Raw genomic sequence first — 27,666 nt, forward strand, 5'->3', positions numbered from 1 at the left:
TATGCCAACTTCGGAAGGTAGATAGAAAAGAGTAGGCAGTCAGCCTTTTGGCGTGAAGAAAAGCCCAGAGACACTGGTAAAGCTGCCTTTATCTTTAAAGGGGAAACTGAACTTCTTCCAACCTTCTCCCCGACAGAAAAGAAAAAGGAGCCACAAAAATCTCAGTCAGACTTAAAAAGAAATATTTCAAATCAACTCTATGAACCATCGAAAGCTTATATAAAAATAATTGGTGGCAGGGAAATATTTTTAAGATATAATACTAAATGAAAAACAGCTGGTTAACAAAACAAAATGCATACTATAATTCCATTTTTAAAAACAAGCAAAAATGTAAAAAATATTAGGATAGGGACAAAAATGTTAATGGACTAATAGTAGTGGTTATCACTGCATGTTGGAATTATAGGTAATTTCAATTTCTTTGGTTTGCTTACCTATATTTTCTAAGTTTTCTATAGTAATTATGCATCATTTTTGGAGTAGAAAAAGAGTAATTTAAAAAGAAAAGAAGGAAGTATAAAGGAAGCAAGCAACCCAGCAAAAGAACAAGATAGAAGTTGAGAATCTATGAACCACCTCACATATAGAATTGAAATATTTCACCCATATTTAAAAATAGTTTTCAAATAATCTTGTGAATTCCAAATTAATAGGAGATTAATAGTACAGAGAATAGAGAAACCTACTCACCCTCAATTTTACACTGAAAATATTATAAGAATATTACAGAATTGGTATGGGTATTTTTTAAGTTGTCTTAATCTGTGCAGGTTTTAAAAGCAAATATTAATCCAGTTTTCAAAGAACACTAGTAGATAATATAGAAGAAAATATATTTACTTAAGCTGACTTTTAGTAAGGTTGGATGTTTAAAAATATGTAAGTAAAAAATACAGCTTAAGCACAGCCTAGAGGAAGTCTTAAAACTATTAAATAAATTAAGATTTGAAGAATTAAATGAACATAGCACAAACCCAAAAAACAAGAAAATAATTGTTCAAATTGTGCTAAATACAATGTTATAAAGTATCTCTAAAAGAAAAGAAGATGTAAACAAAGAATAAATTATTTATAGAGCAACAATACATTAAGTAATTTTGTATCCAACTGAAAGTTGAAACATTTTCATTTTATAGATTCTATTTAGTCTCCTAATAGTCTTAATCACTGTTGCATTTATTGTTCATTTTAAGCTTATTGAGGGAAATGCTAGAATATCTGACAGTATGCACAACTGTTAACTATAGAGGTGAAAACTACTTCTCAGATGTACTGCTCCACAAAGAGATAAACTCAGAAATCCCTAAAATCATTTAAAGGAACTAATAAAGAATTCACTTAAAAACAGTTTAAAATATTTAAAATACTCACAGCAGTATTTCAGACATACTGGATCCTACTTCAGATTTAGCCTAAACGGAAAAGAGAAATCTTTATTTGCACAAGCATTAAGCAGAAGCTTTGGTAGGCTATTGTATTTTAACTACCTTGATTTAAAAGACATAAGTTTTAAATATACAATGCAACGTGTCTCTTCAAAGTGTTTTACTTTTTAAAGAAAAGTCAGTGAAAACTAAACATGGATATCCTTTAGGAATAATTTCAAAAATAATAATTGGCTAAAAATCAGTTAAACTATTCTATCAGGAATAATTAACACAATAATGAATTAACAGACTTTACACTTTCGTTACAGAGTCTCTTTAAGCTCTTTTTTGGGCACTTGATTAGAGCTCATTATCACCTGCCTGTAATTTCACAGTTATATGTGAATTATACACATTTCAAATCTGGAATGGCCCTCAAGCAGTATTTTAATGGAATAACCAATGTAAGTAAACCAGAGTATAAATTTAAAATATCAAACTTTCTAAGCAAAAATTAATAATTATCCTTTTATTAAATAATTTTATTATGAAATATCTCCTACATATTAAAAAAAAGTAATATACATTTAGGGGATAAAGAGTTTTAAAAAAAATCTACAGACCCACCACTCATTTAAGAAACAGAACCACATGAATGCACCCAAGGTATCTCACAAAGCCCTCACAGGGCTCTCATCTCCCAGGGGCAACTATTACCTTGAATTTTGTGTTAGTTTTCCCCCTACTTTCTAAAAATGTAAATTTTACTACTTCTGTATGTATCCTTGGGCAAGAGATTGTTTAGTTTTTGAACAGTTTAGAATTTTGTATAAATGGTATCATATAATATTGTAGTCTTCTGAGATTTGCCTTCTTAAGTAAGACACAAAAAGCATAAACCATGAAAGAAAAATCAGACACAACTGTTAATTAAAATAAAATCCCATATGTTTATCCTTTCGTTTTTCAGATAACCATTACTTACAACCACATTTAGTGTTTTCCCCTAATTTATGTCTCAGGGAAAGCAAGGCCTTTTGAAATTCTTTAGAACACACTGTTTTCATTTAGAGAGTTCATCTTTTATGATGTATTTACATATTTAGGTCCTCCACTAAATACTAACATGAATACTTCAGCAAATATGTAAAAAAAAAAAAAAAAGGAACTATTTTGGTCAAGGTAAATTAAAAATTTTGAGGTGTTTTTCTTTAATCTTTTCCAAATATTTTTAATCACAAACCAAGAGCCCAAAGTGATACCCAATGCTAACAATGCTGTAATGCTTCAATCACTGGCAGCAGAGCTTTTTTAATGCTTGTTATCCTGAAAAATATATTCAGGATATACAAAGGATGATGTCAGGGGATTCAGTTTTTTCCTAACATACGTGAAAGGCCATATTCCAAAGGGCAAGCCTGTTATATACATGACATGAAAATCTCACGCACTATTATTGATAAACATTGATTTTTATTTCATTCAAGGTTCAGGCAGAATACTGAAGTTTTGCCACTTATTTCCTTAAAAGGGCTTTAAATATAAATTTACCAGACTGAATGTTCCATATTCTTCCCTGAGAAAATGCGTCAAAAATCCTAGCAGCGTTGTCTGGTCTCCCCAGGTCCAGCGGGCTTGGTTGAGGTAGGATGAGACAGGGAGGTAGGTGTAGGGCAGCAGACCAGCGGAGAAGTACAGACCCAGCTTCCACAGGGCGCCCAGGGAGAGTTCCTGCGTCAGAGCACACGGTGTCACACGTATCACAGTGTTTATTTTAGTCAGATTCATCCTGGAACTTCAAGAACACATCAAGGAAAACATCAAATATGTTTACTCAGAGCTGATCTCTCAATTTATATTAAGTCACTGCACAATACTATGTTAAACCTTCTGATTACTGTGGATTACCAGAAAATTGCATCAGCCTGAACTCCTTTGTATGGCAGGTGAAATTTGAGTGAAGCAAATATTAGCAAAGACTCATGAGTATCATGTTTATTGCATCTTTTACATTTAAAACCATGTCATGACATGCAGCATTGCACAGCTGAGATAACCCACTTGGAAGTGATTACGGTGTTTGGCTGATTTTGAATATGCCCCAAATACTGTTCTAATACCAGTTCACTTCATTACTATCACCAGTAGACTTCAACTATACACTCTATTATGGCTGTACGTTGACAATATGTTCTTTCTGCAAAGGTTTTTGGACATTTCATGGACATACTTGGCACAAGTGAAGCTAGCTTTTAAATAACCTCTCAGTACATTCAAATGCTCCTTTTTTCTCAATTTACATATAGAAAGAAAATTTGTTGTTGTATGTAACAGTGTTGCCTCATATGAGAATATATTTCTCATCTGCACATTTCTAAAACCAAGGACAATATTGCCAAAATTTTATAAAGATTATGTCCAATACAATTCTGATATACTAGAAAGGTTCACATGGTGGTTACTTTAGTAATTGGGAAAGGGGTCTCTTACAAATATCATGATTGGAAATTGCCAATTTTTCCTTTACAAAAAAGGAAAATTCATATGTGACAATGAATATGAGAACCAAGGTTCACATTCACCAGAAGCAGAAAAGCAGTTCACTTATATTAACACTTTCAAATAAACACTTTTAATTGAAAATGGAGTGTTTTTATTATAGCACTGACTTCATTTGACATTTCTAAAGTGGTAATGAGATGCAGAAAAATGGTGGCATGAAAAAAGTGTAAGAAATAACTAACTGAACAATATGCCTTTGCTGCTCTTTAAAGTAGCTTTAAGGAAAGTAAATGTTTAGATTTTGGCAGTTTCTGCATATTATACAGTTCAATTTAGAATGGTAAGATGCAGTTGCTGAGGAATTTTCCTTTTGTGAGAGAAATAAAGAGAGAAACAATTTCACGAGAGCAATTTCGGAGAGTGCAGGAGAGTGGTTCTGAGTTCTAGCTGCACACACATTGGAATCCCATGGGGAGCTTTTAAAACTATCAATATCTGGACCTCACCCCAGATCAATTAAATCTGAATTATTTTAGGGTGGAATCATATATACATAGGCATATATATATATATATACATACACACACACACACACACACACACACACACATCCACACACACACACACACACACACACACTTACTTTCTTAAAGCTTCCCAGATAATTTAAGTGAGCAGACAGGGTTGCAACCAACTGACTCAGGACCTCCTTCTCTGCCTGAGATCACCTGAGCAGTGAGAGCCAGCTCCCTGTCACTTCACTGATAGATCATATTTTTGAGCCTCTGCTCTTTAAATAATGAAAATAAAAGTTCCTGTGAAGAGTCAAACTTCCCCAAATTTCATCATTCATCAGTAGCTGACCAGTTTCTCACACCAGTCTCCTAGCTTGTCAACTCTGAGTCTCAGGTGTTTCATACAAGCACTTGGCTCTCCTTTCAAACAATTAACACAAAATATTTGCTTTTTAAGTTCTTCACAGAGAATGCACCCATCATAAAATAATTCTGATTTAATTTATCTCAGCATACATTAACATAACAAAAGCCATATATGATGAGTCCACAGCTAACATCATAGTCAATGGTGACAGGTTGAAAGCTTCTCTTCTAAGATCGGGAATAAGACAAAGATGCCCACTCTCACCACTCATGTTCAACATAATACTGGAAGTCCTAGTCAGAGTAATTAGGCAAGAAAAAGAAATAAAAGGAATCCAAATTAGTAAGGAAGAAGTAAAACTTCTCTGTTTGCACATGACATGATCTTATGTAGAAAATCCTGAAGATTACATCAAACACTGTTAGAACTAATAAACAAGCTCAGGAAAGTTGTAGAATACAAAATCAACACACCAAAATATACTAACAATGAACTACCTAAAAAAAATAAAGAAAACTATCTCATTTACAATAGCATCAAAAAAATAAAATACTTAAGAATAAATTTAACCAAGGAGGTGAAATATCTGTATACTGAAAACTATAAGACATTGCTGAAAGAAAATTGAAGACACAAATAAACAGAAAGATAGATTGTGTTCATGGATTGAAATAACTGATATTGTTAAAATGTCCATACTCTCCAATGCCATCTATAGATTCAATGATATCCCTATCAAGATTCCAATGGTATTTTTTATTAAAATCTTAAAATTTGTATGAAACCACAAAAGACCCTGAATAGCCAAAGCAATCCTGAGAAAAAACAAAAGCTGGAGGTGTCACATTTGCTGATTTCAAACTACATTACAAAGCTCTAGTAATCAAAACAGTATGGTACTGGCATAAAAACAGACATGTAGACCAATGGAACAGAATCGAAAGCCTAGAAATAAACCCATGCATATATGACCAACTAATATATAACATGGGAGTCAAGAATATTAAATGAAAAAAGGATGGTCTCTTCAATAAATGATTTGAGAAAGCTGGACAACCTTATGCACAAAAATGAAACTGGACCCCATCTTACATCACTCACAAAAGTTAACTCAAAATGGAGTGAAGACTTAAATGTATGATCTGAAAACATAAAACTCCTAGAAGAAAGTATAGGAAAAGGGCTCCTTGATTTTGGTTGTGGCAATAATTTCATGGATATGACACCAAAACCACAAGCCATAAAAGCAAAAATAAAGAAGTGGGACTATATCAAACTAAAAAGCTTGTGCATAGAAAAAGAAATGATAAATAAAATGAAAAGACAACCCATGGAATGAGAGAAAATATTTGCAAACCATATATCTGATAAGGGGTTAATGTCTAAAATATAGAAGGAACTCATTCAACTCAACAGCAATAAAACAAGTAATCTAATTGAAAAATGGGCTAGGGACCTGAATAGACATTTTTCTGAGAATATATTTAAATGGCTAACAGATACATGAAAAGGTGCTCAATATCACTAATCATCAAGAAAACACAAATCAATCTGAAATATGTATAGTTTACTGTACAGAAATTATACCACAATAAAGTTGTTTAAAAAACAAAAAAGAAAATACAAATCAAAACCACAATGATACGTTGCCTCACACCTGCTGAAATGGCTATTACCAAAAAGACAAGACATAAGAAGTGCTGACAAAGATGTGGAGTACTTGTGTACTGTTGGTAGGAATGTAAGTTGGTGCAGCTGCTATGGAAAACGGTACGGAGGTTCCTCAAAAAATTAAAAACAGAACACCATATGATACTAGCAATTCCACTTCTGGGTATATATTCAAAGGAAATGAAATCACTACCTCAAAGAGATTATCTGAATCCCCATGTTCATTGCCACATTTTTCATAATAGCCAATAAATGGAAACAACTTAAGTGTTCATTGATAGATGAATAGATAAAGAAAATATGGTATGCATACACAATGGAATATATTCAGCCATAAAAAAGAAAGAAATCCTGCCATTTGCAACAACATTGCATGGATGAACCTTTGAGGGCATTATGATAAGTGAAATAAGTCAGTCAGAGAAAGAAAAATATTGTATGATTTCACTTATATATGGAATCTAAAAAAACTGAACTCATAGAAACTGAGAGTAGAGTGCTGGTTGTCAGAGGTGGAGGAGGGTGGATGATGGAAATGGGTGAAGGTGGTCAAAGTGTACAAACTGGCAGTTATAAGATAAGTAAGTTCTGGGGATATGATGTACAGAATGGTGACTATAGTTAACAATACTGTATTTTATAGCTGAAAGATGCTAAGACAGTAGATCTTAAAAAGTTCTCAACACACACACACACACACACACAAATGTAATTATGTGAGATGGTGGAGGTGTTAACTAATTTTATCATGGTAATTATTTTGCAATACATACACATATCAAATTATCATGTTGTATACTTTAAACTTTCACAATCTTACATGTCAACTAGATCTCCATAAAGCTAGGGGGAAAAAGAGAAATGAAGACTGGGAAAAAAAGGAGCCTGGCTAAGATGACTGATATCAGGGTGTCCATTCACCCATCAATTGACAAGAGAAATATTTGGGTCTCCTCACATTTGTATTCCACAGAAAAATCTTCACTGAGTTATACTTTGTTTTGTTTTGTTTTACATATATATATTTGAAGTATAGTCAGTTTACAATGTTGTGAGTTATGCTTATTAAAGTTATATCTCCATGTTTTATCCAGGGCTTATATAATAAAAAAATATAAAGAACTTTCTGGGTACTCTATAAAACCATTTTTAAAGACAACTATGCAGTTTCATATTCCTTACATGAAGTCTTACATGACTGACTTAACAGAATTCAGTTCCATGAAATAGTTTATCTTTCCTGTCAACTGTTTCCTTTTTATTTATTTATTTTTATCACAGAATAAGAATTTTATAACCTCCACATTACCCTATTGCTTTGCTGCGAAGAAGCCAAGAAAGAAAATGTACTCAAAGATAGTAAATACAATTAACTAAAGCTTTGGTGTAATTATTTTCCTATTTCTAGATACTAATAGTATTATGTGTGCTTTTTCTAACATAATTCTGATGATAGCTTGGTATAAGTGACAAATAATGAAACGATAAATAAATGTGGCTGAGGTGTAGTTAGCAAACAAACAAAAAAACAATAAAATAAGTACAATGACCTGAGCACAGGTATTGTGTACAGACTGTTGTAACCTCTGGGGAGAGCCTGACAGAAGACAGAGCTCCTGTCTTTGCAGGGGCTCAGCTCTTCTGCCTGCCCACATTTCCCACTGCCTAACCAAGTAGTTTCCCTATATTGCCCTATATGGCCATTGAAATGTATAATCATTTTTCCTTTCAGGGAAAGAAGAAACTAAATCATTTCTAAGTCTAGGGAAATCTGTTCTGAGAAAACAGGGCTGTTACTCACCAGAGATTTTGTTATTTATTTCACAGGGGCAGCGATGGTGTCTGTTTTGCTGGGAGCTGAATCTCCAGCACCCAGAGCAGCATCTGGACAGGGCAGGCACTCAACAAACAGGTAGATGAGTGAACTAGAATTAATATCCTATCCTTTGTCTTAGAATGTATAATGAAACAAGGAAGTTTGCTATTGTTGTTTTAAGTCCTGTTAACCCTTTTTCATCAAGGTGTGGTTCAGAATCAGGAAGAAAATTAGGAAACAAGCCAGATGCCACTGCAATCAATACTGCATAATTTTTGTAAATCCTTTTTTTTTCAGTCAGTGTTGTTAGGGCCAACAGTTATTTATGCTTTATATAAAACTAAAATAAATAGGGGGGAGGGTATAGCTTAGTGGTACAATGCACACTTAGCAGGCACAAGGTCCTGGGTTCAATCCCCACTGCCTCCCTTAAAATAAATAAATAAACCTAATTACCACCCCCCTCAAAAAGAAAAATAAATAAATAAGTAAATAAATAAAATAAAGCCCCATGTTTTCTGATGCCATAAATGTCATATTGAGCTTAAATAAAATATTATGAATTTTCATTTGTACTCAAAAACCTACCTTTTCTTTTAAAAGTTGAAAGAGAATCCATGGTACTATGCACAAAACATAGAGCACTATTGTGTGCTGATTACATAAGCTAAGGCCACAGCAGAAAGCACCAATTTTAGATACCTGGAAATAAATAAAAGAAAAAAATCCAAGTTAAAAATTCACCTAGAACTGTAAGTAAGCACAACAGTAAAAAGCTATTCTTTATGTTAAAACTAATAAGCATTTGTATGATAGGTCAGGTTAGCATCAACCTCTTCGATGCAGTCACGCTTTAACAGTCATTAATATCTATCATCATTATTTTTTATTAGTATTTTTTCATTCTCATCAAGTCATCGCAGTCTGACTTTAAACTACTGTCTTCAAACTAAGTTTTAGACAGTCCTATATGATGACAGGTCCTAAGGGTAACAGGATGTTGTGTAATTCTCATTCGAGTGAAATCCATAACTGAAGCTCAGCAATTGATTCCATTTCACGTCGTCTCCTATTAAATTAAATAAATCAAATATAACACCTTTTATTTAGAAACCTGGTTATCTATGGGAGGCCTTTTTGCTCTTTTTGAACATATGTTATTTTCAAAATCAGAAAAAAAGTTTATTTTAAACAAAAACTAAACTCTGAAAGCACCAAAGGTTTGTTTATGGAAATCACAGATAAACTCTCATGTTCTTTTGTTTCTGAATTCTTTAATGACACAGGGCTGCCTGTCTACTAGGATGATCTGGCACTCTTCAATGTGTAGACTGTAAGCCCTTAGAAGACAGGGTTCCTTCACACTTCAAATTACTTTGATGACAGCGTTGGCTTTAGAATTCACTGTAATCTCTCTGGAACCACTTCATTTTACATTTGATACTCTCCTTCTCGTTTGAAGAGAAGTACAAATTTGATCTCTTTTACAATTAGGGAATAAGTCAATGTACCTACCATAATGGTAAATAATTTAAGGTGGTTGATCTGGAGCTTGGCATCATGTAATCACACACACACACACACACATACACACACACACACACACGCACATGCACAAATGATGGTGGAATTAACCAAGAAGCCTATGTGTCCCATAGGATTCAAAGGGGATTTCAGAATCCCCTCTTTTTCCAAAACACTTTTGAACTCTGAGGGAAAAAAAATTCCCATGTTTTATAAAGGATCTTATGGTTCAGAGTAAAAGAACTGAGAATATTTTCTCCCTCAGCACGCCTAGATTACTTTGACAGTAATCAGAATAGATAAGCAGTATCGAAACCAAAGTTAAAAAGAAATACAGCATCTGCCTAAAAATTAAAACAAAAAGTGATTTCACTTTGATCAAAATAGGTTACCTTTGATCTTTCTTGTGCAGTTGCTGCCTCCTCAAAATGTACAGTAAGAGCCATAAGCAGCCCCACAAACAGATTGTTTAAGCTAAAAACCTCTGCTGCAATGGACCACTGCCATGTTAGACGAGAAAATGAAAACACCCCCGCAGCAAGGATTCCTCCAGCACATGAGCCAGAAAGCCTGCAAATATAGATAACATGAAATCTTCTTTCCCAACAAAAAGAACCGACTTTATTTTCCTTTTTATAAACTGTAGCAGCAGAAATTATGACAGTCGCCCAGCACCATCCCAATACATTAGATGGTTAATACATCACTTCATGTAATAATTCCTCTCAACAGATTTTAATTACGAAGCCCATATATCAACCTATTAACAAACACATGAACAAACCTGCTTGGTATCCTATGGATTGAATGAGGTTTAGTTCTCAGACGTAACCTTTAGGATTCAAGCCAGTTCAGAAAGCCTGAAGAGACATTAGCTAGAGAGATAACAAACCTGTGTCATTTTTCTCATTATATCCATGAGGAAGGATGATAATGATGGTCTGGTTAAGATGGAAATATGTTTAATTGTAAAAATTAATGAAATGGCAGAATATCTGTTCAGGATCACTCATTCTCACTTCTTGTGGAATGTTTGGATCTAGGTACTTTCTTTTTTTTTTTCAGCTGCAAAGAGCTATTTTTTAAAATTTTTTAAAACATTTTTTTATTGAGTTATAGTCATTTTACAATGTTGTGTCAAATTCCAGTGGGATCTAGGCACTTTCCACATTTATCTACCCAACACGTGGCAAAGTATGTCTTGGTCACGATACTTGGTGATTTTAAGATCTCGTAAGCTGAGTTCTTAGTTTCTTCTTTACACAAAGTAGAAGTTAAAAATGATATATTTTTTTAAAGAGAAGGATGGGAATGTGAATTTTAATAACACAAAAAGAATCAAATGCTACACTTAGAAACAAATTCCTTGCCCTCAAATGCCAACAAGAGCCACATATTTCAAATCAGGAATCTGGATCTCAATTCAGAGATATGACCTGAGACTGGTAAAGTGGATAGGGCATGTCAAACCAAAACAACTTCCCATTTCACTGTAAATCTGAAACTATAAAAATTAAAGCTATTACTGAATATCTATTTCTAAAAAGTGTTACAAAATTCAACAAGCATTCCTGAATCTAATAATTATGATATTATATGGCCCAGGTCATTACATTTTAACTGTATTGTTTTGTATAAAAATTATGGAGTAATTGTATGGCTTTTAATCAACCTTAATAGAATAAAAAAAGCTAAAATAAAAATCTCAGTATTACCAAATCTGTTTTTCTTTGAGTTTCTCTTTCCAAATTTTCTGTTTTCTTTCTCTAATAAAAATCATCAGCTTCCTGTTTCTTTCAGAGTCCCCCATTCTCCCAGTTGTCCTAATTCAACACCCTGAAGTATTTCTTCCTTCCAAATTCCTTTCCAGATTCCTTTTGATTTGTATTCCTACTGCCTTAGACTCAATTGTTTCAATAGCTTCCTAACTTGTCTTCTGTTTTCCAATCCTTCTACAATAAAACATCAGATTAAACCTTCTAAAACATACTCTTTAATTACCTAGACCCCAAACTTATGAACTCTTCATTGGCTGTAGGAGAAATTCAGAATGAGTCAGCCTGGAATCCAGGCTTCCAATAAACTGGACCCTTCCTCGCCACTAATTACCAACATGAGTCCCACCCCCACGAGTAAAGCTCCTCAAAACTCCCTAATGAGACATGCCTATTCCTTGCTCCATACCTCTGCTCATGCTATATCCCTGAATTAATGTCCTCCCTGCTCCTTTCTATTCATTCAAATGCTACCCTTTCCTCAAATTTCTCTTTAATTCCCGTTTCCAGCCCACCTCAGAACATCTATAGCGTTTAATTGTAAGAATTATTTTGACATTGCTTTGGAAATACGAACTGGAGTTAAATTCCACTTAGATTGGAAGCATCTAGCCCCAAGAGCAGAAAAGAACTCAGCAAATGAGAAAATGAATTAATCTTAAAGTATTAGTAACATTTTAAAAGAACTTCTAAGTTTCATCTGTCAATATGACTTTGGAAAGTCAGCATAAGATACAAGATTCCTTCCTCTCCTTAAACATGAATTAGCATCCTTGGAGAGAAATGGCTGATTCCAGGGCTGGGGCAGCTCAAGTACAAAATGGATCTGAAGCAACCTGTGCCAGAAAGCAAGAAAACGCTGAAACAAGGACATGGTAAAAGGACATAGGAGAGCCAGCTCAAAGGGCTCCAGCTAGCCAAACTGGGGATCACTTGAGCATCAAGATAATTATAGTAATAGACTGTAACCTAACGAATATATAACAATCTATGAATCTCGTGATATAAATAAATGAATGAAAAGGGAAAGTCCATACAAAGTCAACTAATAACTGTAGACGGAATGATGGAATTAGAAATCACCATTTGGTGACCATTATAGTAATAATCAATGGATACCAAACTAGTGGGTAAAAGATTTATGGCAACAGAAAATATGTACAATAGTCTAAAGGTACTACCCTGAAAATAGATTAATTACAAAGGAAAATAATGGTAAGTTTACAGTGGCAAACCTGTCAGACATAATCTTAACCACATGACCAAAGTTAACAGCCCAGTAATGGGACAGACAAACATCAAATGCTTCCTGATCCATTCCAATGAAAAGAATACAGCATCATTTCTATGTTATTCCTGCCAAAAATGCATTAGTTGAAGTTAAGCAACAGGAAAGACAAACTCAAATTAAAGGACAGTCTACAAAATAACTGGCCTGTATGTATCAAAAACAAAACAAAACAAAACAAAAGAGCTCACGAGGGCTGTTTCAGATTAAAGAGACTAAAGGGATGTTACAATAGAATAAAAGACATGATCTATGATTTTCTTCTACCAAAAGTATATTATTTGGGAAAATTGGAAAAATTGAATCAAGCCTGAAGATTAGATAACAGTGTTGCAACATTGATAATTTCCTGATTGTGAGATCTGCATATGGATGTGTAAACAATGTTCTTGTTTTTAAGAAACATAGAGGCATTCAAGGGTAAAAGGGTACCATGACTGCAGCTTATTCTTAAATGGTTAAAAAACAAAACAATAGGTACATACACACCAAGTCAAGAATAAAACAAATGTGGTAAAGTATTGACATTTGGGGAACCTGGGTAAAGGATAAAGAGGGGACTACTCTTGCCACTTTCCTATAAGTCTGAAATTATGTCAAAATAAAAATTAAAAAATAAATCAATATATTACAGAGATAATTTCCTAACATTTATTGAGTTTTTTGCCAGCTGTGTTTCAGGTATTGTTCTAAGTGCTTTCCTTATATTAATTCATTTAATTTTCACAATAACCCTATGAGTTGATGTGATTTGTCTCCTTTTTTCAAGTGAAGAAACTGAGGCCCAGGGAGGCCAAGTAATTTTTCCAAGGTCCTATGGTAAGTAAGTGGCAGAAATAGGATTGGAATTATTTAGTGACATAACATTATGGGGTAAAAGATGGTTATTTTAGTTTAAAATCAAATAATTTATTCCATATTAATGATACGTTGTACTTTTATTTAGTTAAATATGTACCTACTTCAGTGAAGACTAGAACAAAAATATTGTCAGTTATTAGAATTGTGTTTATTTCTATGTTTTACCAAAACAACACATTACCAACTTCAATTGTACTCAAACCTCTCAAGGCTGGTTTTAACTTCTTTTTTTGAAGGGCCAATTAGTCAAAGTTTAAAACCACCAAACAGTTAATTAAAAAGAACTGAGAAGAAAAGTCCTGAAATGTACAAATCCTCAGGAAGAAAACTCAAAATTCACTAATCTACAATGATTTTTAACACATTATTATGCTCAGGAAGACATTCTGAAGTGTCTGCATTATTGACATTAATTATTGGAATTATGCACTATGTTAACTGCCTTTTCAAATATTTCATAAGGTTTTGGAAATTGAAGAGAGTAAGGTAAAATGATCAACTTTAATGATAAAATTTATCCAGTCATCTTAAACTATTAGAGATAGTTATATACATTAGCATTTTATTGAAGACTAATCCTGCATCAGTAAAGTCTATAATCTGAATTTTCCCCACCCTCACTTCTGCCCCAAACCACCGCTCTGCCAAGGTCAGGATGGTTTTACAATGAATAATCCATATACTCTTTCACCTGATTTTTCTTGGTATCAGAGAAATAGTTTGTGAAACTGCTGAGTAAGGTTATAGAAGAGAAGGTAACTGATTATAAACCAGTAATGGATATCAAACCTATAATCTTGATCTTTTTAGCATCTCAAATGAACTTGCTTAGAAATCAGCTCAGTCTACAGGAATATGAACTGAAGACAAAAGGGTAGTGGATCTTTTTTCTCTTCGTTTTGGTTTTGCTGCTCAACATCTAAAATCCCTTCCTCTGCTTAAGAGATACACAGTTTATGAGCACAGCCCCCTCTTACGATACACACCGAAAATAAAGAGATACTTTTCTGGCCTCCCTTGCAGCTAGAGCATGGACATATGACCTGTCAGAATCACCTGCTCCATTCTTTGAACTAGAAATTCATGAGGCAAAGAAGCAGGGATGGAGACAGACTCAGACATGGCTGTTGGGATCTGTGCATCATTTCCACAGACGACGAAGGCAGCCTTTTCATGGGCAATGTTCAGAATGCAGGTCAGTGTGGGTGGTGTCAGCCGGGAGGGTCTGGTGCCCAGAGATGGGAGCAGCGGTGGTTTCACTAGCTCACACTGCCTAGGACTCTGAACATTTCAGGCTCAGAGCCTGGTAATCCAGCCCTCCTAGAAATTCTGCTAGCTCTCCAACTTCCTTTCCTTTTTTTTTTTTCCAGTTCTAGATTTGAATGTTTCCTTTTGTAAATAATAGCTGTATTGAGATATAATTCATATAGTATACAATTTACCCATTTAAAGTGTATAATTAAAGGTTTTTAGCATATTTACAGATACATGCAACCATCACCACAGTCAATGTTGTAACATTTTCAACACCTCAAAAAAGAAACCCTATCCCCTTTAACTGTCTCCCTAGCTGTCCCCAACCCTAATCTCATGGCCAGGTTTAAGCAACCACTAATCTACTTTCTGTCTGTGAATTTCCCTCTTCTGGGCTTTCATATAAGTGGAATCATATATGTGGACTTCTGTGACTGGCTTCTTTTAGTACAATGTTTTCAAGGTTCATCCAACTGGTAGTATGCATCAGTATTTCATTCCTTTTTATGGCTAAAGTAATGCTCTACTGTAGGGATATACCACATTTTGCTCATTCATTCTTCCACTGATGGACATCTGGATTGTGTCCACCTTTTGGCTACTATGAATAGTGCTTCTATAAATATTTGTGTACAAGCTTTTTTGTGGACATGTGTTTTCACTTCTCTTGGGTACATACCTACGAATGGAACTGCTGAATCCTATGGCAACCCTGTTTAATTGTTTGAGGAACTCCTAGACTGTTTTCCAAAGTGACTTCACAATTTTACACTCCTGCCAGCAGGGGATGAGGGCTCCAATTTCTCCACAACCTGGTGAACAACCTGTTATCTAACTTTTTAATTCCAGCCACCCTAGTAGGTGTGAATTGGTTTCTCACTGAGATTTTGATTTGCATTTCCCTACTGACTGGTGATGCTGAACATCTTTTCAAGTGCTTATTGGCCATTTGTATATCTTCGCTGGGGAAATGTCTATTCAGATCCTTCACCCATTTTTTAAAAATTGGGTTATTTGTCACTTTATTATTGAGTTGTGGGGTTCTGCCCAACTTATTTTCAATATGTTTCTTTCCTGCTAAACACAGCCAAAGTCAATTGCTTGCAACCAAGAATCCTGACTAAAACAACCTGCCTTCCCTCTTTATTATTTCTATTAAATTTTCAAGAAAAACCATGTGAGGAAATTCTGAAAATAAATGCTGAGCTTTGTGGAACACAGAAGAGACATTAGCATGCCTAAGAACAGAAAGTTATGTGTACAACTATACAAAGTATATAAAACATTTTGGAGGTCTCATTGTTTTAATATTTATGTTTTCCATAAAATTATGTATATAGGCTAAGCCTGTAAGAATTACTTTGATTCCAACAGCCTTTTAGAAATCAAACTGTGAATGTCCCTTAAAACTCACATGTTTGAACACACTGCCTTTAAAAGTTTGCTTTATGCTAAGATTCGGAATCAATCAACATTTACTGACTATGTCACATGCACCAACCAGTGGATTAAGAAAAGCAGAGATAATCTGAAACATCTGTTGTGGGAAAACTCCTCAAGCTGCGGAGGGATACAGAACAAGGCCTTGTAGGCAGCAATAAACGCTCCGTTAAAGATGCAGGGGTTGTGGACACCGGGCGGCAGCCTCGGTTTGTGGGGCCGTGGAAAGGTCTGCCGCAGCGTAAGCTGGGTCTGGGAAGGCTGGCCGGGGTTGGGGTTAGGTAGGTAGGACTGAAGGACAAGAGGGAGAGGTTACTAAGTAATGAACCACAGGGTCTACACTGGATGGGGAAGGAAGTATAGTCAGCAGGGGGCTGACGGAGGAGGTGAAAGGACAAGCTAAAGGATCGAGGTCTCAGTTAAATGGAAGGAAGACAAGTGGAGGGGGCATTGAGGAAAGGTGCGAACTGAAAGCTCAAGTCAGGCAGGGAGTGGGAAATGGGCTGGGAAAGGGAACAGCAAACTGCTGAAGGAAAGCAAAACTGGACCCTACTGTTGAAAGGAGCCTGTGATGGAAAATCTGTTCTCAAAAATCATAAGAGAGTCATTAAAATTAAGCATTTGTCCCGAAAGACAAGCAGTACACCATACATTAAGCCTGCCGGGTGAGCACAATGTAGGAAGACAGATGTGTGGCCCAGTGCCACAACATCACGTGCAGGCTACCTAGGAGATGTGACCCCTCCATGAGGGTACACAAGCAGCCGAGTCTGGGACCGGCTGACAGGTCAAAGGATGATGTCAGCACCAATGAAGATGAGGAGTTTCTGAAGACTCTGGAGAAGGTCTCCAGTTCACACTCTGTAGGCAGGCAGTCTCATACTGTTCAAGGTCTATTGCGTAATCTGAGCATGCTTCCTTTCTCCTGACTGAGACAGAGATAAATGACTCAAGAGCAAGCTGATGTTGAGGATGCTTTCATGAAGGCAAGTTTCTGGGTACCGGTGAGGCTCAGGACTGGCCTCACACTGTCCACACTTGCGGCCTCCGCCCTCTGTTCTTACTCTAGCACTGGACTGAAACTGCTCTCGCTGGGTCCCCAGTGACCATCTAACTGCCAAACAGGATACGCTGCGGGGACCTTTCTGCTGTGCCAACACTCTCCCAGCCATGCTCTACTGACCTGAGGTCTGGATCTCACATCCTCTGGTTTTCCTTCTATGGCTCTGGCTCTGCTTTCTGTGTTTTCTCCAAATGGCTCCTCTTCTTGCACTCAACTCCTTTAAAGTGTTTCCCAAGGTTTCATTCTCAGGAAACTGTTCTCACTCTGCTTTGCCTGGGTGACTTTTATTCACAATCTCAACTGTTCACCTGCCAGCTCCCAACTAAAGAAACCAAACCCGTCTCTAGCACTGCCTCTCCCTTGGTTTCCAACCTGTGTTATCCCCAACTTACTGTTGTGCCCTTACCACAAAGTCACTCCAACTCTGGATGTCCCATCAGAACTCAGGCTGTGCAAGTTAATTTCTCATCCTCTTCCCTAGAATAATTCCTGCTCCCGTCTTCTCCGTCTTAGTGAGATCTACTATCTACCTCATCTAGTTACCTAAGAGACCTAGAAAGTCATCGGAAATCCTCTCCCTGTCATACATATCATGTCATGCTGATTTTACTTCATCAACATCTTTAAAACTCATGCTCCTCTCTCCATACAGGCCACCATCGCCCTACTTCAGCTCACACCAGTACAACAGCTTGTGCGCTGCCTGTCTCCAGTCCCAGCTCCATCACCACCACCAGAGTGCGGGATTGAAAACATATCTGATCTTGTACTTTCCTGCCTCCAACCCTTCAGTGATTCCTTTCTAATTGTAAAACATATTACAAGCTCCCCATCATGACAAAGATTTTCATGATCTGGTCTCAGCCCATCTGTCGCTTCATTTTTGATATAACCCACCTGGAACTGTGTTCCACCAACACTAAATGCCTTGTCAGTCTCTGTGCTTACAAGCTGTTTCTCCTCCACCTCTGGGTTCCTTGTATCTGGAACACTGTTTCGCCTTCACTTGGCCACTCCTACTGGTTTACAACTCAGCACAGGCATTACTTTTCCAAGAAGTTTTCCCTAAAGCACTTTCACTAAGACGAGGATAGTTGCCCCTTCTCCAGATTCTCATTAAATTAAATGTATTAAATGAGTACTGAATAGGTAGGGTTTCTTTTTTTTTTTTTGGTATTTCTAAGTAAATACAATTCTGAAGAATAGAATATTTTAATTGTACCCTAATTAAAACATAGTAAGGAAACCAGATTTGAGGAACTTAAAACCCTCTACATAAAGTATTTCAAAGCCAATAGAATTATTTTTGGACTACTGATACCACTAGACAGCCATGTCAGCATATTAGCACATTTTTAAAATTAAAAGTATATTTCACTTTACATATATGTGTGTGTCCCTAGAAAAGCTATTTGATTTTTTGAAAACTAAATGTTTCCAAAACCTAACTTAATTTCAGACATACTTCATCATGAGCTTTTAATGCTCTTCAAATACCCAAATAGCAATGGTTTCTAATTACCTCAACCTAAGTACAATCATTTCCAAATAATGCTTTATAAAATTACTTATGCTATTATTTAGACATTTTTTTCATTGCAAAAAATGGAAAGAAAAGATGTTTTGGTATCGGGGGAAATTTTTTTCATTTAAGAACCGTGTCCTTTATCATTGCTGTCCTTTACTGTTATAGAAGTGATGTTTTAGGAACAAGTGAGATTAAGGGAAAAATTAAAGGATTCACTTTGATTTTGTTACACTGATTTTTTAGAAATAAAGTAATGTCCATATGGATGTGTCTTTCAGAAACTAAGGAATAATTACGTCATCGTTCTTTAGGTCAAGTGTTTAAACATATTCTTTTGGCAAGAGCATAGAAATAATAATTTATTTAAAAAGCTTTTTTTCATATTACTTGATTTATTCCCTGTCTATAACATAAATATTTCAAAGGGAAATAAAATACAGAAGGTTCAGTTACTCATACTGCCTTTAACACACTGATGTGTAAAGAGGAGGGGAGGGTATAGCTCAGTGGCAAAGTGCATGCTTAGCATGCACGAGGTCCTGGGTTCAATCCCCAGTACCTCCATTAAAAAGTAAATAAATTAAATAAGTAAACCTAATAAACTCCTCCCAAGACAAAAACAAAAGCACACTGATGTGTAAGGGAAGTCCATTACATTTTCTCAAACTTTTGTGAAATTTCAAACAAAATACCTCAAAGTTTCCATTTTCTATCTTTCCAAACCAAATATAGATGAACCTTTCATATCAATAAGCCAATGAGAATTTGAGATAGAAAAAGACATCAGATGTGCAAAAGACTTATCTAAGTGATGCTGCAAAAATCACACTGACAAATATGTCTGAAGGTGAAACTGGTCTTAAACTTGCTAAGCAAATGAGATGAGTAGCAAGCACTGTTATTATCTGTCTATCAGCTTTTAAAAAAGGTATGAGTTCTATGAATCCTCTGAATCTACTGAATTCCTAAAGCCTCCGAATAATCCATCATCTGTTTTGATTGCCGGGGCCTTTGTTGCCTAATGAGTTTGACTAATTATGATCCCCCTCAATGAAGGGCTCCCCAAAGTGGGTTATTAGACAAGTTAGTTGTAATCTAACTCTTTTGGGGAATAATTCTAACCTCCCTCACACTCTACACTCTCAAATTTTTTTTTTTTTTGAGAAGTATACAACATATATTTGTAATTTTTTTTGGCAGAGTTAGATTTTGTACGTAGAGTGAAACACTGTGCATAAATACTAGTAAATGAATTGGTAGTCTAAATTTCTGGCTAAGCAATATTTCTTTTAAAAATACATGGAAGGAATATCTAATTTGATATTGTGATTTAAACATGAGTTTTAAACGAAATTGTTGTCCTGAGCCCACAAAACAAGCCGTTTGGTATCATCCATAAAGTGAAATGCACAGATGGAGTATAAACGTTAAGTACCTCTCAAATAAGACGAAACAGTTGTCATCTACCTGGAGACTAAGTCCGATGATTTTTTTTCAAAGAAAAATGACATAATCAAAAACATCGTTATGTTTTCTTTGGCAATCAAGGAGTCCTACTTTCCATTTTCACTTCATTCTTCTGAATAAATATGCTTACATAATTTTTATTTTTTTAAAAAAAGCAATGAAGGAATTAAATTTATTTACACTTAACATGCCAAGGTGACATCTTAAAATTAGCTCATTAAAATTAAAACATGTATTTTTTTCTACAGAAATTGATGAACCAACTTCAACCACACTAATAGTTAACTGGAGAAAAAAATAAATTCAAATGAGGTTGTTAATAAAGTGACAATTGTTTTCACCAAAACTCACTTATAAATTGCTATATACTCTCAACTATTTCTACTTTAACTTAAGAACACCTTATGTGATTTAAATATAATACCAGAAAAAAATGTTTCTATTCTCAATCTAATTCTCTTAAGAGCCTCATAGAAGGAGGTCAAGGGAGACATTTCTTCAAGTGAAATACATATTTTTAGAATCTAACCTGACTGGTGGAAAGATCACATCTTGTGAGGCTACATGAAGCACACACACTTCATACACCACCACCATGAAATTTTAATAACACAACCCCTGTATTGCAAAAGACAGTCGCATGTCGATACTAACAATCAAAACCATGCTTTTACACTATTAGAGTCATGCTTAATTTTCAAGGTCTCACACTAACAGAACAAGGTAATGATAAGATGATCCAAAATAGCTAATAATCTAAATGTCATTGAAGTATGTTTTATTTTATATAAATACATATATTATATAAATGTTATATATAAAATATATTTTGCAGTACATTTGCAGTAAATAAACTCCTAATTGCTTTTTATTCAGGCTAAAACTAAAACCACATAGTTCACATTCCAGGAGAGCACAGTGGTCAGTCAATGAAGAAAGACATACCAGGAGTATGAGAGAGAGTATGGGAAAGGTAGTCAAGTATGTAAAATTTCATCCAGAAAATGCAAGTGCTGGAAATTTTCCGCTAGGGTAAGGAATATGTGATGCTTTTAAGAGCATCCTAAAAATGTGAGGCTCAGACTTCTATGAGACCCAGAGAAGATTCCTAAGAAAGGTACCGACTGTGCAGTAGTTTTCTCACTGATGGAATACTATTCATCTGTTGACACAATGGATAAACCAGGAGGTTACAATTTGCACCATTGACACAAGTTTGCTATTGATGATAAGGTATATTTTTCTTTCTGCTACACGGTATTTGATTTTCATGTGTAGTCACATGTTTGTCTAACCCTCAATCAAAAGGCAAATAACAGAAACCTGAAATTCTTTCAGAACACACATTTGACGTGCCTCATAAAATTCATGAATGTATTTGTCTTCAGTGTTACTTGTATGCAAAGAACCCAACATGGAGGGAACACTACCCTCCTTCTATATTGAAAACTCCTACTTGAAGTAAGTAGAATCAAGTAGAAAGGCCAAATGCAGCATCTGAGCATGTTTGTGAAATAAAGTACTATTAGTGTCAACCCATATTGATGACTTAAAAAAAGGCAATGGGTCACAAAGACGACATATGGCAAAGCAGGATACCATGAATGGCAAATCTACCACCCCCATCCTCCCAAGTTCTTATCTTTTGGGTCTTGTTCATGAAGATTACATAAATGTTACCTTCTTGCTCCCATTCACAAAGTCAACACCCATATATTCCTCTCTTCAGTGTACCCAGAGATGATCAAACTGGGAAGCTGAGCCACTGAGAAGAAGGTTTTCAGTTTCAGTTTTCAGTCAAACCTCTCTCATCCAGTGGCAGTTCACTCAATACTCAGTAAACATGTCTTGAGCATCTAATATGTGCCAAGTACTCTGTGGGCAAATTATAGTCAGTGGGCATGCGGAAAGCAGTAGAATCTAAATCTTTTCTTGTCATTTTCAAGCTTAGATCTAATGAACATAAATCAGTAATTTAGGACATAGTAGTATATTAAAGTTCTATCTCCGAAGCCACCACCACTGCACCTAAAACAATGTGAAATATTTCCATCTTTAATAAACTTGCAAATAAGCTCCTTTCCCCATATTTTATAAAAATTTACTTTCACTCCAGGTAAAATCCTACCAAGGCCTGTTCTATTTCATGGGATTCTACCAAAAAGAAAAAAACCGTTCTACCCTGAATTTTCAGCTACGTAAATATCAACTAACAGTACACTGAAAGGAAAAGTACAAAGTATCATTCTTGATTTAAAGCCACTAACTAAAATTAGGGAGAAAATGGAAAAGCCTTCAAAAAGGAAAAAAGCACAAGTTAAATGAAGGGAGTAAGATTACGAATAATTTCCTAAATAAAATATAATCACACAATTTCCATTAGAATTTAAATGTATGCACTAACCAATAGATGACGAAGCTATTCAAGGCTTAGCACAGTTCATTTTAACTCATCAACTTATATCTGAATATCTAAAATAAAAACGCTGAATGGAGCATTAAAGGAATCACCATCATTTGCTTTACATTTTACCAAGTTTCCATAGTTTTCCAAATAACTTGCACAACGGGAGGCAATATCTTCTTAAGGCACAACCTCACTTAAAATAACTCCCAAATTACAGATTTTTGTCAGTTTTGCTTGAAATGTTTAAAAACACACAAGGCCTCAAGATTAGCTTATCACTCAATCTCGATAGTGTATTTTGTATTTCAACAGCAAAACTGAAACTGGTTCAAAGCCTATTCCAGCATATTATTCTCAAAGTCCTTTTTAACTGAAAACTTAGAAGATGCTGCTTAATTTTTAAAATGTTAAGATACTAAAGGTAATGAAGTAAACTTAAAAGATCCAAATAACTAAAATCAACAGAATGAGGGGATTAAACTACTTTCATCAGTAACACTAACCAACTTACTAAACAATAGAGATTTAATATAAAGTAGTCTTATTATGCAAAATTATGGAGTATATCTTAATATTTGAATTCGTTAAGACTGTTTTCTATTTTTTATGGCTTTTTAAAGCAGCAAATCTGTATGAGTTATGATTTGTAATTTTATTTGTAACTTTAAGAAATATATGCATTTATTATTATATCCATAATGACTGATGACTAGTTCCAGTGGCAAAATCTCCGCAGGAAACAGATTTAGCAATTTAAATGTTTTATAAGTTTTTGTAATTGAGGAAACTTTTCATAATCTGACATTTGTTAAAACCACTTATTAGAAATTATGCAGCACAGTAGCTGTGGAAATATGAGCTAGCTTCACAATTATAAAGTCAGCCTATGTAGCCCTTTCCCATTGTATACAGTGGCATAAACCCCACGGCGGCCTATCAGCTAACTGGCAGGCAGGGGGCTGCTCTATTCAAAGTGAGAGATACAAGCTGCAGGGCAAAAACCTGGCAGCTCCCATCTGACCCCACAATCCCCTACTGGTGACAGCTCCAAGCTCCATGGCAAATTAGGCCTTCTCATATTACAATTGGAGAAGACAGATTCCATTAGCAGTATCTGAAATTGAGTGGAGAGCTGCACTGTTATCAGACTTGACTCATAAGCACTGCTATTAATCAGAGCTATGATAGCATTTATATATTTCAAGCTATCTGCTGCCGCTGTGATATTCTGCTACAAAGGGTTGATGGGACTTAGGAAAGTGAACAATAGAGCTTTCTGGGAAAAGCAGAGTAAATCAAGAAAGTCTATGACTTCCGCACATTCTGAAGGGATTGTGGTTTACATAAATTTTCTCCCAATTGGAGATTGAGCTCTTCCTCATCTTACACATGGGATTTAGTTGTCACTCAATGGTAACAGCTGTGAAAAGGTGAAGCGGCCCACCGCTCAGAATATTGCCTTCGCTTTTAAAGCAATTAACCCATGAACAGGAGGATACCTGGTGATATCAAAGGGATTAGTCCAGGCAGTGCATTATTAACATTTCCTTGAACTAATTCTAACTCTGACTAGCTGTCAGAAAAGACTCTACAGTCTTAAAAAAAGAGTTTTTGCCCTGCTTTTTTTTCCCCTTCGAAATGAAGTGCCACTATTTGAGCCTAATATGTCCCTCTGCTTATAAGAAAATGCAAATGAACTGAGCTCTTAATATGCTTAACCCGTCTGAGTCAATGCAATTTTAATACAAGTATGAGAGAAATATATGATCAATTAACTAGGGATCAAGCCAGATATTCTCCTGAATGGAAATTAATGCTCCAGTACTTTCCATTCTTCTTCAACTACAAAAACTTGGTGACTATTTGTTACTTAGGCATAGTTACCTCTGAAATTAGGGAGAGCTTCGCATTATTCTCTCTGGCAATAATCTAAAATACTCTTTGAGCTGGAAAATCCAAATGTCCCTTAAGCAGGAGATTCTACATTCTCTAAGGTATGGCATTTTAATTTTCAGTTCTTTATTGAATGGAATCTTAGCTGAGGCTCTAAGAATAGCAGACACAGTGTTCAGACTCAAGTATTCCTGTTCCAAAAGTTTCATCAAATTAATCTTTAGCAGCGGCAGAATGTTTAGAAATGTATAACTTATAAAAAATAAAATGCCCCATAAATAAAATACTGGCACAAAATAATCTACCAGGAGATATTTAAATTTTACTGAAATTGGCTGTAAGTCCTTTGCAGTAAGCAGGCATAGTTTCAAGATACTTTTAATTATTATTAATAGTCGTATATTCCAGGGAACCTGCTTGACATTGAGATCTGACTTATTGTACAATGTTAATGGTGTTAGAAAGTTTTTTAATGCAAGTTTCCTAACAGTGCCGTTTAGGAAAAATACTTGAAAAACTGCTTATTTAATAATTAGTGACTTTGTCTTTCTTTAAAATAAGCACTGAATTTTGATTATAAGAATTTTACTTTTGATTCATGAGTGTGCAACAAATATTGCTAAATGAATTCTTCTCTAGTTCCATTTGGCCCTTAATAGTTTAGTTTGAAAAGCCTATGCTGACTCTCAAGCCTGTTGTGAATATATTCCCTGCCCCATAACTACTGACATACACACGATACAGATATAACCTCACCTGAGATCATAAGCGATTTAAATGTTCCCCTAGGTAAAGAATTTTTATATGATGCTATCAATAGACTGCATTCCCTTTCAGTGACACCATGTAAGCACAGTGATGTTAATGCAGTGATTTCAGTACTCCTTCCTTACTAAGTATATAGGACCTAGCTTGATGTTTCCTAGAAAATAAGTCTGAAATTCAAGTACTAAGTAATGCGAAATGATGTTCATATTAGTGATTTACAGTACCTATGACTTTAAAATTTTTATATTAATATTTGTGAATTTCAAATAAGACACTTTAAATATCATCCTATCAAACTGCAAAATCATTTACTTTAATGGCCTTAAAAGAGAAAATCTCAGTTCCAGTCTTAAATGCACAGATGTACAACATTAATAAAACAAACACTGTTTCCTATAAACGAAATGTATTAAACTCCCTTAACATAATGCATGCTTTAGAATACCCCTGAAGGGGACAATACTCAAATAAATACATGTAGAAACAACTGCCACATTCTTACTATTTTTAATTTAATAAACTACAGTGACACAGCTTTCAATGTGCAGTTTTACTCATATGCTTTCTACATCAGAGCAAAGCAAACAGAAAAGAGTTCTTGCCAACCATTAGGAAAGACTGACAAAAAATACAGTGTTAATGACATCTTAAAGGCTTTTAAAAGCAGGAGAAAGATGCAAGAAAAGCAAAAATTACATAGTAATTGGAAGCAACGAATAAATTGTTCTTTCAATCTAAGTCATGTTTACTGAAAAAAATGGAGCTTTTTACATCAACATATTTAAACAGAAATTTGCTTTTGAAATACAATCTTTGTTTAAAAGGTACAGAAGGTCTTTATGTCCACCCCAAGAGCTAAATATAGTGAATGCCATGTGAACAATTACCTGAAAAAAACCTAAACCCGTTAAAAGAATTAATTTCCGGCACACCAGTCAGCACTAATCCTCGATGTACAGTAATGTTCTCTTAAGTGATGGGAGGGAAGAAAGAATACAACTGTTTCCTGGATAAAAACCCTTCAATATTCAACAACAAAATGGAGTGATGACTTGGCTGGTAAATGAATAAAGTGGTGAAATGTCTCCTAAACGAGTTCTGGTGAGGGAGTCCACCTGTAAAGGAATACATTTACTGTACACGGGGACTGGGAAAAAGCTGTCACTGTAATGGCTGCACAAAAACCGCATCCTGCTGTTGGGTTTATATTCACAGAAGAAAGGTTTTAAAGGTTAAGTTCAGGTCATACGACAAATGAAATTGTAACAAGCCAGCTGACATTGTATAATGTCTTCTTCCACTCGATCAATAGGCTACTGTTAGTCCTATTACCATAGAGATGGCTTGCTCTTTCCTGAAGGGTGGCTATTGTTTGACAAAACAGATTTGCCACTTGAACTAGGTTGTTCCCAAAGGACGTGTACCTTGTCAATTATTTGTGTTCAAAATAATGATGTATTTCCATATTAAAATGCATGTAAGAGATAATGCTATCAAGTCCCTTTCTGGAAAGAAAGCAACTTTTCCAGAGTCCCAGATTCCTAAAACCACGCAAATATCCAGTTTAGACGTATTAAGAGTTTTTTATTTAAAACATATGTCAGCAAGTACATGTATTTATCACTAAGACTGTATGTTAAAAGAAAAGAGTCACTGGCTTGTGTGCTAATCTAAAGCCCATTATAATCAAGCATAATTAATAAAAAGCTATTTTAAAATGTGGACAACTTAAAGGAAAATTGCTGGATGCAAACTATTTGGCTTCTGAAAAGATAAAGATTTTTATATTTGATTTTTACAGTGGTTTTTACGTGGAAGGGCACCAACAATTAATATACTGAAAAACATGGAAAAGTTTTAGAAAACAAATCACTTTACTTAAGAGCTATGTATAAGAACTACAGCATTTAAATATATGCATACATTGTAGAAATAATCTAAAATACAGATGAACTAGCAAAATAAATACAAGTATTAGTTTTCTTTAAAATACCTTTGTCTTAAATGCCTTGTGAAAATTAGTGACTCATACATTTAATACAGAACAGGTAAGTTCTAAATTTCAACCTAGATACTTGAAAATGAAAAAAGATGAGTTTTTCTCTCAACGGAAATAACAGAGCCTTAATTATAAAGGATTGGAAGAAACAATTCTAA

The 27,666-nt window shown here is 35.0% G+C and overlaps 1 protein-coding gene across 4 annotated transcripts in view; it reads right to left on the reverse strand.

Annotated features, from left to right (window-relative positions):
* Positions 1-27,666, reverse strand: part of TMEM260 (transmembrane protein 260) — a 58,204-nt gene that overhangs the window by 23,246 nt on the left and 7,292 nt on the right. For all 4 annotated transcript variants that reach the window (XM_074365474.1, XM_074365477.1, XM_074365475.1 and 1 more), the window contains exons 4-7: positions 10,158-10,335; positions 8,830-8,943; positions 2,922-3,101; positions 1,375-1,415 (exon numbers count right to left, since the gene is read on the reverse strand). In XM_074365474.1, coding sequence (XP_074221575.1) covers positions 1,375-1,415; positions 2,922-3,101; positions 8,830-8,943; positions 10,158-10,335 — 513 coding nt within the window. The remainder of the gene's footprint in view (positions 1-1,374; positions 1,416-2,921; positions 3,102-8,829; positions 8,944-10,157; positions 10,336-27,666) is intronic.

Source organism: Camelus bactrianus, chromosome 6 (assembly GCF_048773025.1).
Source record: "Camelus bactrianus isolate YW-2024 breed Bactrian camel chromosome 6, ASM4877302v1, whole genome shotgun sequence".
NCBI lineage: Eukaryota > Metazoa > Chordata > Mammalia > Artiodactyla > Camelidae > Camelus > Camelus bactrianus.